Below are 15,000 nucleotides of genomic sequence, written 5' to 3'. Positions count from 1 at the left end.
ATATATATATATATATATATATATATATATATATATATATATATATATATATATATATATATATATATATATATATATATATATATATATATACAGTATATATATACATATATATATATATATATATATATATATATATATATATATATATATATATATATACTGTATATTAAACATATTCCACAAACTTTCACTCTTTACCTCAATGGATAAGATTTTCATTAAGGTAGTTTGTAAGTTGGTGGAAAATATATAGTATAATTTTCTCTCTCTCTCTCTCTCTCTCTCTCTCTCTCTCTCTCTCTCTCTCTCTCTCTCTCTTCCTTGTGTAAAGAAATGTTCTTTTCCTCCTTATATTACCGTGTTATATTTTGAAGAGAAAATTTGAAGCTCAAATTTACAATGATTTTCATAATGAAATACAATACTAACTTTAATCCCAGTTATTTTTCTTCAGTAATATTTTTTAACATTATATTCAATAATAATAATAATAATAATAATAATAATAATAATAATAATAATAATAATAATAATAATAATAATAATAATAATAATCTACGCATAGATTTTAAATCTAGACAAAAGAAAGACTATGGTATTTAAAATCTTCCTCCTCCTTATTATTATTATTATTATTATTATTATTATTATTATTATTATTATTATCACCGTTGCTTCTATATCTACGGTTTATCAGACATTCATCCTCACCCTATTCAGCCTCCACATCTGAAAACTAGTAGGCATCCTTAACCAACATGAAAATAAATATATAGACAAAAATAAAACACATACGATAGAATCTGTACCCAAAGCTTTAAGCCACAGATTAAAGTCTTATCTGATCTCTCTCTCTCTCTCTCTCTCTCTCTCTCTCTCTCTCTCTCTCTCTCTCTCTCTCTTTTTTTATGAATATATTTTCCATTAAATACATTTCTCCTGAAAAATTATGTAAATATTTTCAAGTAAAAATCTCTCTCTCTCTCTCTCTCTCTCTCTCTCTCTCTCTCTCTCTCTCTCTCTCTCTCTCTCTCTCTCTCTCTCTTTCTCTAGACACTTTTCTATGAATATATTTTCCATCAAATACATTTCTCATGAAACATTATTTGTATAAATATTTTTAAGTAAAATAATTTGAATATACGAAAACTATTCTCTCTCTCTCTCTCTCTCTCTCTCTCTCTCTCTCTCTCTCTCTCTCTCTCTCTCTCTCTCTATAGACACCTTTCAATGAATATACTTTCCATTAAACACGTTTCTCCTGAAACATTATGTAAATACTTTCGAGTAAAATCTCTTGAATATACGAAAACTATTTTCTCTCTCAATCTAAACTTGTTAAAACTCTCATTGACGTCTGTGTGCAATGCGGTATCAGGGTCTTTTCTCCCCCTCGGCTTGATAAATTTGCATTACTCATTATTACTGCAATATGCATACAATTCAATATTGCTGTTCTCCCTATCTCCACTTGATAAAAGTGGGCAATACACTTCCAGGATTTATGTACTGTCCCCCCTCTCTCTCTCTCTCTCTCTCTCTCTCTCTCTCTCTCTCTCTCTCTCTCTCTCTCTCTCTCTCTAGTAATGCATGTTACTGAACTCAAAATTTGTATGTGATATTATTACTCGAATTTGTATGTGATATTATGTATAGGTAAACGTCTGCCAAACGGAGTAACCACTTCCTATGGAATACTCACTTAATGATGTTCATGTTATACACACACACACATATAAATTATATATATATATATATATATATATATATATATATATATATATATATATATATATATATATATACATATATATATACATACATATATACATATATTTATGCATACATGTACATACTTATGTATATGTACATCTATACTGTATGTGCATATGCATACATATATATACTTACATACATACAATTTATGTATATATATACAAATACACATATATATATTATATCAATATGTATGTGCGTGCTTGCGTTCGTATGCCTGTGTGTGTGTATGTAAGTGTGTGTGTCAGCGTGATTTTTCCTCCATAAGATACGCCTTTTTCCCTCCCCCTTCTCACTCTGAATGCCAAAATCAGCCTCAGCCGAATACACTGCATTAGAAAATGAGATTGAAAGCCACGCGGAGAGATGAGATGACCAGAACGGAAAAGAGACTAAAAGTGACTGGGGGGAAAAAGGAAGGGGGATCGTCGAAAAATACGAAGGGTTGGGAGAGGAAGGGTACTGGAAGATACGAAGAGTCAAGATAATGAAATGTCAAAAAGAGAGAGAGAGAGAGAGAGAGAGAGAGAGAGAGAGAGAGAGAGAGAGAGAGAGAGAGAGAGAAGAGAGAGAAAGATTCTTTGCAGGTAAACATAAAAATGAGAGAAAGGGGTCAATGGAGAGAGAGAGAGAGAGAGAGAGAGAGAGAGAGAGAGAGAGATTCTTTTGCAGGTAAACATAAAAATGAGAGAAAGGGGTCAATGGAGAGAGAGAGAGAGACAAGAGACAGTCATTCCACCTGCAAACATTTACCAACTACCAGAAGTCTCTGGAATGCAAGGTTGCCAATGTATTCTGTGGTGATAAAAATACCAATAATTTCCATAAAAAAAAAAGTAATGAGCTGCTCATTCCATCTGGCAACACTTAACTATCAGAAATCTCTGGACTGCAAGGTTGCCAAAGGATTCCATCCGGTATAGTTTCCATAAAAAAAACAAGTAATAGGTTGATCATTCCATCTGGCAACACTTAACTACCAGAAGTCTCTGGAATGCAAGGTTGCCAAAGGATTCCATCCGGTATATTTTAAATAAAAAACAAGTAATAAGTTGATCATTCCGCCTGGCAACACTTAACTACCAGAAATCTCTGGACTGCAAGGTTGCCAAAGGGTTCCATCCGGTATATTTTCCATAAAAAAGTAAGTAATAAATTTATCATTCCATCTGGCAACACTTGACTATCAAAAGTCTCTGGACTGCATGATTGCCAAACGATTCCATCCGCTATATTTTCCATAAAAAAAACAAGTAATAAGTTAATCATTCCTCCTGGCAACATTTAACTACCAGAAATCTCTGGACTGCAAGCTTGCCAAAGGATTCCATCCGGTATATTTTCCATAAAAAAAAGTAATAATTTGATCATTCCATCTGGCAACAATTACTAACTGCCAGAAATCTCTGGAATGAGAGGCTGCCAGAGGTTTCCACTCCGAAAATTTTCCGATGATGATAAGTAGCTCTATTGAAGGCCTCCGGCAACCAGCAGAGTAACGAAAGCATGGCCCGTGGCCTAGGTCGAGTTATGAATATTTTAGCTCCCAACCAGGCCCAAAAATGAATAAAACATCAGACAACGGAATTCATTCACTCCATGAATAATCGAGCCAATCTGCGGATAGATTTCACAGAGGCCAAATTAAAGTGAACTGTAGTTTATAACTTATTTTTGAGCAGTAACTTGAACGAATGAAGAATTAGAGGAATTTATTTCTGGCGATAGAAATTCATTTCTCGTCATAATATGGTTCGGATTCCACAATAAGCTGTAGGTACCGTTGCTAGGTAACCAGTTGGTTCTTAGCCATGTAAAACAAATCAAATCCTTCGGGCCAGCCCTAGGAGATCTGTTAATCAGCTCAGAGGTCTGGTTAAAACTAAGATATACTTAACTTAACCTCTCGCAGGTAGTATGTTAATCCATACTTGAATTTAAGTGGGAGAGAATAATTAAGTGGACAGCTGTTAACCAGCTCAGTGGTCTGGTTAAAACTAAGATATACTTAACTTAACCTCCATAGGTGATGTTAATCCATACTTGAATTTAAGTGGGAGAGAATAATTAAGTGGAGAGCTGTTAACCAGCTCAGTGGTCTGGTTAAAACTAAGATATACTTAACTTAACCTCTCGCAGGCGGTATGTTAATCCATACTTGAATTTAAGTGGGAGAAATAATTAAGTGGAGAGCTGTTAACCAGCTCAGTGGTCTGGTTAAAACTAAGATATACTTAACTTAACCTCTCGCAGGTGGTATGTTAATCCATACTTGAATTTAAGTGGGGAGAGAATAATTAAGTGGAGAGCTGTTAACCAGCTCAGTGGTCTGGTTAAAACTAAGATATACTTAACTTAACCTCTCGCAGGTGGTATGTTAATCCATCCTTGAATTTAAGTGGGAGAGAATAATTAAGTGGAGAGCTGTTAACCAGCTTAGTGGTCTGGTTAAAACTAAGATATACTTAACTTAACCTCTCGCAGGTGGTATGTTAATCCATCCTTGAATTTGAGTGGGAGAGAATAATTAAGTGGACAGCTGTTAACCAGCTCAGTGGTCTGGTTAAAACTAAGATATACTTAACTTAACCTCTCGCAGGCGGTATGTTAATCCATCCTTGAATTTAAGTGGGAGAGAATAATTAAGTGGAGAGCTGTTAACCAGCTCAGTGGTCTGGTTAAAACTAAGATATACTTAACTTAACCTCTCGCAGGCGGTATGTTAATCCATACTTGAATTTAAGTGGGAGAGAATAATTAAGTGGAGAGCTGTTAACCAGCTCAGTGGTCTGGTTAAAACTAAGATATACTTAACTTAACCTCTCGCAGGTGGTATGTTAATCCATCCTTGAATTTGAGTGGGAGAGAATAATTAAGTGGAGAGCTGTTAACCAGCTCAGTGGTCTGGTTAAAACTAAGATATACTTAACCTCTCGCAGGCGGTATGTTAATCCATCCTTGAATTTAGTGGGAGAGAATAATTAAGTGGAGAGCTGTTAACCAGCTCAGTGGTCTGGTTAAAACTAAGATATACTTAACTTTGAACGAACTGAAGTGCATCCTGCGCACAGAAATCGAGATCTAGAATTAACGTGTCAGCTGAGCAGCCTTTTCTCTCCACTCTACACCTGTTACGAAAACGAAATCTACAACAGAGACAAACTCAAGACCATTAAGATGCAAACTTTAGAAGAAATCTTTGCATTCTGAAACAGCTAATGGAATGGAATATGGAATTTAGGCCAAAGGCAACAGCTGGGATCTACGAGGTCATTCAGTGCTGAGAGGGAAATTGAGAGTCAAAAGGTTTTAAAGGTGTGAAGGGAGGAAAACGTCACAGTTGCACTATGAAACGATTGTTAGAGAGGGTGAAAAGACAGGTGGAAGAAAGAATATGAGCGGAGGTACAGTAAAATAAATGAGAGGGGTTGCAGCTACGGGCCGAACGGACGCTGCAAAGAATCTTAAGGAATGCTGACAGTGCACCACGTGAGGTGCACTGACAGCACTACCCCGCCCCCTACGGGGCGTGACCTTTAACACTCTCTTGAATTGAATATAGAATTTATGCCAAAGGCCCAAGCACTGGGACCTATGAGGCCATTCAGTGCTGAAACGGAAATTGCCAGTAAAAGTTTGAAAGGTGTAACAGGAGGAAAACCTCAAAGCAGTTGCACTATGAATCGGTTGTTAGGAGAGGGTGGAAAGTCAGATGGAAGAAAGAGAATATGAAAGGAGGTACAGTAAAAGGAACGAAAGGGTTTGCAGCTAGGGGCCGAAGGGACGCTGCAAAGAACCGTGAGTAATGCCTACAGTGCACCGCATGAGGTGCACTGACGGCGCTACTCCCCTACGGGGAAAACACTCTCTTCGTGCCTAGCAGTTGTTGTTGTACCACAACGTCATAAAAAAGGAGGTAGCGCAGACTGATTGGGAAATAATGTTGTTGTTCTATATTCAACCATTGGGAAATAATGTTGTTTTATATTCAACCATTGGGAAATAATGTTGTTGTTCTATATTCAACCATAGGGAAATAATGTTGTTGTTCTATATTCAACCATAGGGAAATAATGTTGTTGTTCTATATTCAACCATTGGGAAAAAATGTTGTTCTACATTCAACACACTGGAAGGGTCTTTTAAAACTTCACGCGCACGAGTGCGCCACATTTACCCGGCTTTTTACCGTTTTAGAGGCGAGAACATTTAAAATTTTCATATTCTTGGCACTGGCAACGTGCTCTCCAAGCGAAATATGCAAAAAAAAAAAAATAAAAATCGAAAATCCCTCACCAAAAATCTCGATCTTAACGGCACCTCTCCCTTTAAAAGGAAACCGTCGCGTGCCACTGCGATATAATCCGACGAATATGGATTCAATAAACTTGTTCAAGCTGCTTCAACTAGTGGCTTCCCTGGCTGGAAGATTTACTTGTTACGTCTGGTCAGGAGAGCGCGTCCCTCGTCTGGCGCCCACACCTACGGAAGGCGAGGGAGACCGCGACTTACCTCAGTCGGTGCGCGTGTGTGGCAAGCTTGGAAAATGGTGGCTCAACAAGAAACGCAAGAAGTTAGAGAAGAAATTGACCACTCAAGTGAGCGCCATACGTTCCGATCCGCAGAAAATTGAACTGGCGAAACACTTGAAGACCCATTTGCGTGGCCTCCGGAGGGCGCAGAAGAAAGCGGAAATGAAGTCGGTGATCGAACAGACTGAAGCCTGTGACTGTCAAGCCGAATGGAACAGAAAAACAGCCGGAACGTCTGAACGGACTGGACAAGAACCAGATGGCACCCGACGACTACGTGATTCGCATTTGGTCACACGGATTGAACCTTGGGAAACGTCTGACTCTGACGAGGAAACGTATCCATCTTGGGAAACAACATACCCTGAAGAGGAGACAGATCCACCTTGGGAAACAACACACTCTGAAGAGGAAACAGATTCATCTTGGGAAACACCGTACTCTGATGAGGACACTGAGGTGCTTTGGGAAACATCAGACTCTGAAGAGGAAACAGATACATCTTGGGCCGCACCAGACTCTGAAGAGGAAACAGAGGTGCCTTGGGAAACATCCGACTACGCGGAGGAAAAAGAGGCGGAGGAACTCGCGAAAGCTAAAGACGACCTCGCTGCTCAGAGAGAGGCATTGTACAGAGAAACCGAGGCCCTTGAAGACAAAAGACAAGCTAACAAACGGCAACTAGACGGAGAGAGGTCCGCCCTTAGGAGGGAATGGCAGGCTCTAGAAAATGCGAAGGAGGAACTGCGCCGGGAGAGGGCGGCCCTCGACGAGGAAAGGCAGGTGCCTGCTAAGAAGAAGAACGAGGGCAAAGGAGGGAGAAGGAAAAATCAAAACTTGAGTGGCCGATCGGATAACAATACATTTGACCAGAGCCACGGATATGAACTCTTGGAAGTAATTAGTGAAAGAATGACCGCAAGCATAGGTAATGCCCTCAGATCTTGGGAAGAGCGCCTTTTGGAAAATCTCGGGTTTCCGTGTGATAATGCTAGCCGGGACCAGCTCGAAGCTTCGGGACGCGGAATTCGCGACACTATCACTATCCTGAAGGAAATTATTGAAAAACTAAAGGAGACCCTGGAAATTCTGGGAAGAGGAAAGGCGTGTCTTTTGAATCAGGTTGAACACCTGCAAAACGAACACAACAACGCTTTCGTGGGCTTGAAGGCAACCATTGAAAAACAACAGCAGCGACTGAATATGCTGGAACAAGAAAAGGCCAGCCTTTTGATGCAGAACGCTGAGCTGAAAAAGGAACTCACAGATGCTGCCGGCATCCTGAGTAAAACAAATGAAGAGCAAAAATGGCAACGGGAAACACGGGGAGAGGAAAAAACAAGTCTGTCAATGCAAATTGAACAATTGCAAAAAGAACACACGACGACTGTCAGGAGCCTGCAGCGCATCATCCAAGCACAAAAGGACCAACTCAAAATTCTGACAAGAGAAAAAGCAAGTCTTGCAGCGAAAGTTCAAAATCTACAACAGGAACAAAACAATGATGACGACAGCCTGAAAAACATTTTACAAAAACAACAACACCAACTGGACATTTTGGAGAAGGAAAAGGCGAGTCTTTTGAGGCAAGTCAGTCGTCTAAAGGAAGAAACCTGCGCTGACAGGAGCCTGCGGAAAATCATAGACATACAAAACCAGCAACTAGAACTTTTGAGAAACGAAAAGGAAGGTCTTCTGAAGCACGTTGAGCGCCTGAGAAAAGAAGACGACTCGATTCGCCGGGAGATGGAGGACGTGAGAGAGCAAATGGAAGCCAGCGGAGACGTCGAGAAGAAACTGGATAAGGACAACGTCGAAGAGGAACAACAAGTGACGCGTCTCTGTCACGAGCTGTCGAAGCTCGAGTTGAAAATGGACGACAGAATGAGTGACCTGCAGAGGGAGATTCAGAGGCTGGCGAAGGAGAGCGCCGTGAAAGAGGGCCACATCGGGAGGCTGGAAGAGGAGCTACTCAGGCTAATGACGAAAGTCGAGGAGGCTCTGCTCAAACAGGAGTAACTGCAGCAGGCGAAGAAGTCACCCGAGTGAATTAACCAAGAACTAACGAAGAGAGGAGGTCATCCCACTTCCGACAGGTGCGCAGGTAGGCAGAGGCGAGTGACGTCACGCAGAGTCCGGACACCATCTACTCCTCTTCGCAAATAAAAACATAAAAATTTACTGGTTATTAATAACTGAAAGCTATTTTAAATGTCCTTATTTGTTATCCACGACTTTTCTACTAACAAAAGGCCTGACTTCTTCGAGCCGTTCAACATAAGTGTGATTATCCAAATGAGTTTCTTCCTGTTGACCACAATAATTCCTAGTGTTATTATAAATGAGTGTTTAAGTGAAAAAAAATTCTAAGGTCTTATATTCATGTATTATGATGTATATTTCACACAAAACCATCTATTATATTAATTTTACAAATAATTTCTGACATCTTGAGTTTCTCTTTCCTTCTTGAACCATCTATTATATTAATTTTACAAATATAAATATATATATATATATATATATATATATATATATATATATATATATTTTTTTTTTTTTTTTTTTTTTTTTTTTTTTTTTTTTTTTTTTTTTTGATTGCTGATCAACTTCTCATTCATTTGACAATATTTTCTGGATCCTACGTTCTTCCAAATTCAGTTGATGGACAAAAAGCGCAGATTAACTCTCTGTTCCATTTACTATAAACACAACACCACAGCTGTTCCGTCACTCGTCGTGACCTCTTAAAAAAGTGTATAATCTGGACTGTTGTTGTTGTTTCAGATTTAGCTGGCCTTGTGCCAGCACGGGCTCTTGCTCCTAGAGCAGCCCGTAAATAATGTGGACATAGCGTCTTGTTGTTTTGTTACAGCGTGCGGACGGATTATGTAGCGTCCAAAACAATTTGGTCAGCGTTGATTCTGGTGGACCTGGAAGTCCTTCTGTTGGACATGGAAGTGCTTCTTAAGGTCCACTAGAATCCAATGCTAACCAAGAGAAATCCTCTTCTGAAGATGAGTGGGGACACTGTAGCCCAGGGTGGGACCGGGCTACCATATCCCCTTTTCTTCAATAGAGTATCCCTTTGGTCAACATTGATTCTGGTGGACCTTAAGAAGGACTTCCATGTCCAACAGAAGGACTTCCAGGTCCACCAGAATCAATGCTGACCAAAGGGATACTCTACTGAAGGAAAGGGGATATGATAGCCCGGTCCCACCCTGGGCTACAGTGTCACTCCTCTTCTTCAAAAGAGGATCTCTTGGTCAGCATTGGATTCTAGTGGACCTTAAGAAGGACTTCCATGTCCAACAGAAGGACTTCCAGGTCCACCAGAATCAATGCTGACCAAAGGGATACTCTACTGAAGGAAAGGGGGATATGATAGCCCGGTCCCACCCTGGGCTACAGTGTCACTCCTCTTCTTCAAAAGAGGATCTCTTGGTCAGCATTGGATTCTAGTGGACCTTAAGAAGGACTTCCATGTCCAACAGAAGGACTTCCAGGTCCACCAGAATCAATGCTGACCAAAGGACAGGTCCCACCCTGGGCTACAGTGTCCCTCCTCTTCTTCAGAAGGGGATCTCTCGGTCAGCATTGGATTCTAGTGGACCTTAAGAAGGACTTCCATGTCCAACATAAGGACATCCATGGCCACCAGAATCAATACTGACCAAAGGGAGACTCTACTGAAGGAAAGGGGGATATTGTAGCCCGGTCACACCCTGGGCTACAGTGTCCCTCCTCTTCTTCAGAAGAGGATCTCTTGGTCAGCATTGGATTCTAGCGGACCTTAAGAAGGACTTCCATGTCCAACTGAAGGACTTCCAGGTCCATCAGAATCAATGCTGACCAAAGGATACCCTACTGAAGGAGAGGGGGTTATGGTAGCCCGGTCCCACCCTGGGCTACAGTGTCCCTCCTCTTCTTCAGAAGAGGATCTCTTGGTCAGCACTGGATTCTAGTGGACCTTAAGAAGGACTTCCATGTCCAACATAAGGACATCCATGGCCACCAGAATCAATACTGACCAAAGGGATACTCTACTGAAGGAAAGGGGGATATTATAGCCCGGTCCCACCCTGGGCTACAGTGTCCCTCCTCTTCTTCAGAAGAGGATCTCTTGGTCAGCATTGGATTCTAGTGGACCTTAAGAAGGATTTCCATGTCCAACAGGAGGACTTCCATGGCCACCATAATCAATGCTGAACAGAGGGATACTCTACTGAAGGAGAGGGAGATATGGTAGCCCGGTCCCACCCTGGGCTACGTTGCCCTTCCTCTTCTTCAGAAGAGGATTTCTCTTGGTCAGCATTGGATTCTAGTGGACCTTAAGAAGGACTTCCATGTCCAACTAAAGGACTTCCAGGTCCATCAGAATCAATGCTGACCAAAGGATACTCTACTGAAGGAAAGGGGGATATGATAGCCCGGTCCCACCCTGGGCTACAGTGTCCCTCCTCTTCTTCAGAAGAGGATCTCTTGGTCAGCATTGGATTCTAGTGGACCTTAAGAAGGACTTTCATGTCCAACTGAAGGACTTCCAGGTCCACCAGAATCAATGCTGATCAAAGGATCCTCTACTGAAGGAGAGGGGGATATGGTAGCCCGGTCCCACCCTGGGCTACAGTGTCCCTCCTCTTCTTCAGAAGAGGATCTATTGGTTAGCATTGGATTCTAGTGGACCTTAAGAAGGACTTCCACGTCCAACAGAAGGACTTCCAGGGCCACCATAACCAAAGCTGAACAGAGGGATACTCTACTGAAGGAGAGGGGGATATGGTAGCCCGGTCCCACCCTGGGTTACGTTGCCCTTTCTCTTCAGAAGAGATCTCTTGGTCAGCATATGATTCTAGTGGACCTTAAGGTCGTACTAGGAATTTAGAGGAAGAGAGAGAAATATAGATGGATCTAGAAGGAAGATGGAGAGAGAGAGAGAGAGAGAGAGAGAGAGAGATATGGGAAATGTAGAGGAAGAGAGAGAGATATAGATGGATGTAGAAGGAAGATGTGGAACGTAAAGAGAGAGAGAGAGAGAGAGAGAGAGAGAGAGAGAGAGAGAGAGAGAGAGAGAGAGAGAGAGATGTAGAAGGAAGATGGGGAACGTATAGAGAGAGAGAGAGAGAGAGAGAGAGAGAGAGAGAGAGAGAGAGAGAGAGAGAGAGAGAGAGAGAGAGAGATGGGGAAATGTAGAGGAAGAGAGAGAAATATAGATAGATGTAGAAGGCAGAGAGAGAGAGAGAGAGAGAGAGAGAGAGAGAGAGAGAGAGAGAGAGAGAGAGAGAGAGAGAGAGATGGAAATGGAGAGAGAGAGAGAGAGAGAGAGAGAGAGAGAGAGAGAGAGAGAGAGAGAGAGATGGGAAATGGAGAGGAAGAGAGAGAAATATAGATGGATGTAGAAGACAGAGAGAGAGAGAGAGAGAGAGAGAGAGAGAGAGAGAGAGAAATGGGAAATGGAGAGGAAGAGAGAAATATAGATGGATGTAGAAAGAAGATGTGGAACGTAAAGAGAGAGAGAGAGAGAGAGAGAGAGAGAGAGAGAGAGAGAGAGAGAGAGAGAGAGAGAGAGAGAGAGAGAGAGAGGGAAAATGAGAGGAAGAGAGAGAAATATAGATGGATGTAGAAAGAAGATGTGGAACGTAAAGAGAGAGAGAGAGAGAGAGAGAGAGAGAGAGAGAGAGAGAGAGAGAGAGAGAGAGAGAGAGAGAGAGAGAGAGAGAGAGATGGGGAAATGGAGAGGAAGAGAAATATAGATGGATGCAGAAGGCAGAGAGAGAGAGAGAGAGAGAGAGAGAGAGAGAGAGAGAGAGAGAGAGAGAGAGAGAGAGAGAGAGAGATGGGAAATGGAGAGAAGAGAGAGAAATATAGATGGATGTAGAAGACAGAGAGAGAGAGAGAGAGAGAGAGAGAGAGAGAGAGAGAGAGAGAGAGAGAGAAATGGGAAATGGAGAGGAAGAGAGAAATATAGATGGATGTAGAAAGAAGATGTGGAACGTAAAGAGAGAGAGAGAGAGAGAGAGAGAGAGAGAGAGAGAGAGAGAGAGAGAGAGAGAGAGAGAGAGAGAGAGAGAGAGATGGGAAATGGAGAGGAAGAGAGAGAAATATAGATGGATGTAGAAAGAAGATGTGGAACGTAAAGAGAGAGAGAGAGAGAGAGAGAGAGAGAGAGAGAGAGAGAGAGAGAGAGAGAGAGAGAGAGAGATGGGGAAATGGAGAGGAAGAGACAGAAATATACATGGATGTAGAAGGAAGATGTGAAACGTAAGAGAGAGAGAGAGAGAGAGAGAGAGAGAGAGAGAGAGAGAGAGAGAGAGAGAGAGAACAATGGCTCACCTTACCTTACGATTCTTGAACTTTTGATCTTTCACAGGTGGATGTATTCAAGCATGGATGGACAATGTGAAAGATCGAGTCAACGGTGCAGAGGAGAGCAGAAGAAGAAGAGTAGAAGAACCAGGAAATGTCGTTGGGGGGACGCCTAAAAGGTGTGGGGGAACACCTAAAAGGCGTGGGGGAACACCTAAAAGGCGTGGGGGACCGCCTCAAAGGCGTGGGGGAACGCCTCAAAGGCGTGGGGGAACGCCTAAAAGGTGTTGGGGCTAGACAACATTTCCCTTACCTTCGACTCTCCTCCCCTGCTCTAATCTGCACTGCTGAATCGATCTTCCAATCTGATGGAGGGTGTTTTGTATCTCATCCCAGATATCCATATCCGGGTCCACCACACCCTGGTCAGCACCGCCTCCAATGATTTTACCTTGGGATAATTTCGGGCTCCTAACTTCATGCCTTGCTTTGCTCTCGTTTTTGACTTCCTCTTGAGGAAAGTCCCTCTCTCGTATGGCTTTCCCGTTTGGAGTTTCCGGCTTGGGCTTCTGCAATCTGGTTGGTGGGCATGTGGCTTGCAATCTGTCGGCCAATTTTCTTTTCTGTCTGAAAGTTCTCTCATGCGACTACTTATTCGTCGACATCGTCTCTCCATCTCTGGTCGTCCTCGGAGATTATCCGTCTCGCCGCTCAATTTCTCCTCGAATCTCTCTTGACCAGAACCCAGCACTTCAGGGCTTTCACGAGTTGGTTGTTCCTTACAGAGGTCCTGTAAAGCGTCTCTAATTTTTTCTCTATCTTTTTCCAGGTCTTCTCTATCTCTTTGCAGGTCTACTTTGTCTCTGGCTAGGTCTTCTCTCTCTTTAGCCAGTGCCTCTCTTTGCCTACGTAGGAGTTCGAAGTCAGTTTTGAGTTTCTCTTGTGCCATTTCTATTTCCTTCTTTCTATCGTCCTTTTCCTTGGAGTCTTTAATCCTCTTGGATATCGCATCGTTGACCAGCTTCGTAATGACTGAATCTATCTTTCCAATGATGACTTCTTTGTCCTTTTTTATCTCTTCTACAAATCTATTCACGGAGTCCTTCTTTTCTACAGAGACATCCGTCCTCCTGTCTAGAGTTTCTCTGACCAAATCTGCTTCTTCTTCCAAAATACTCGAGGTAGCGGGCGGCCAGCTTTTTCCCTCTTCCAAAGAAGTTGTTGAAGTCCGACTTTCTTCTCCCGAAAACGGGGGAGTTTCTGTGACCAAATCTGCATCAGAGGCTTTTGTTATACCTGCTGTCGCAGCTGATGACAGCTGCCCTGTGGTTGAGGTGTCGTCAACGGTTTCTTCGGGTAAATCAGATAACGAAACACCTGGCCTTTCTTTTTCTTCCATGGCAGCAGGTGATGGAAGGCCAAGGATTTCTTCTTCTTGAACAGGGGCAAGTGATGAATCTTCAACAGGGGCAAGTGATGAATCTTCAACAGGGGCAAGTGATGGAACACCCGAGCTTTCCTGGTCTTCCCGAGCAGTTGGTAAAGGAGCCAAACCCTCTTCTTTTTGTTGTTCTTTCTCTTCCCTTTTACTGGCATCCTCTTCCCAAAAAGCTGGTGAACCCCAACTTTCTTCTCCCTCAAGCAGGTATTCGTATTGTTCTTCCCAATCTGCGAATTCGTACTGTCCTTCCCAATCTGCGAATTCGTACTGTCCTTCCCAATCTGAGAATTCGTACTGTCCTTCCCAATCTGCGAATTCGTACTGTCCTTCCCAATCTGCGAATTCGTACTGTCCTTCCCAATCTGCGAATTCGTACTGTCCTTCCCAATCTGCGAATTCGTAACTTCCCGCTGGGGCTGCCGCTTGACAAAAACATAACAGCACCTCCGCAATTACACCTGGCAACTGCCCTAGGTTCGCCACAAGAAGGGCCCGCATATGCTTGTCCAGGTGTTTGATCAACATATCATTCTCATGTCCGCGCTTATCAGAAAGCCTCTCCATCTGTGCCAGCAAGTCCTTCACCAGGTGGTTCCTCTGTTGCAAGACCTTCTTCCATTTCCAGTCCCCGCGCTGTGGCCTGGATTTATGGACGTTCTTGTGTTTTCTTGGGAGAGGAGGGTGACAGGGACACTTTTCGACTTTTTCAATCTCGGATCGAAGTTCCTCTTTCGTCGCTAGCCGGAGATCCGCAATGTGGCCCTTCACGTGCCTGATCAGGAGTGCATTCTCCGTGACGAAATCCAGAGTTCCCAGATGGAGCCTTAAATTTGCGATTAATGCATCTCTGAGCTGCATTAACTGTTTCAAGTTCCTGTCCAAAAACTTCGGTTTAATGATTTCCATTTTGATGTGGTCCTGGCAACCGCATCCTACGAT

The 15,000-nt window shown here is 42.4% G+C and overlaps 2 protein-coding genes across 2 annotated transcripts in view; one reads left to right on the top strand and one right to left on the bottom strand.

Moving 5' to 3' along the window:
- LOC136846927 (uncharacterized) overlaps positions 1-15,000 on the bottom strand; it is a 328,106-nt gene that overhangs the window by 275,850 nt on the left and 37,256 nt on the right. The gene's annotated exons all lie outside the window — the stretch shown is intronic.
- LOC136847287 (golgin subfamily A member 6-like protein 22) lies at positions 6,129-8,600 on the top strand. Its single transcript, XM_067118824.1, has one exon. It carries the CDS (start codon positions 6,153-6,155, stop codon positions 8,328-8,330), a length of 2,178 nt encoding a protein of 725 aa, XP_066974925.1. The 5' UTR covers positions 6,129-6,152; the 3' UTR covers positions 8,331-8,600.

The sequence above is a fragment of the Macrobrachium rosenbergii genome, chromosome 16 (assembly GCF_040412425.1).
Source record: "Macrobrachium rosenbergii isolate ZJJX-2024 chromosome 16, ASM4041242v1, whole genome shotgun sequence".
Taxonomy (NCBI): Eukaryota; Metazoa; Arthropoda; class Malacostraca; order Decapoda; family Palaemonidae; genus Macrobrachium; species Macrobrachium rosenbergii.
Note: the sequence above shows the minus strand (reverse complement) of the source record. Positions and strands in the feature narration are given on the sequence as shown.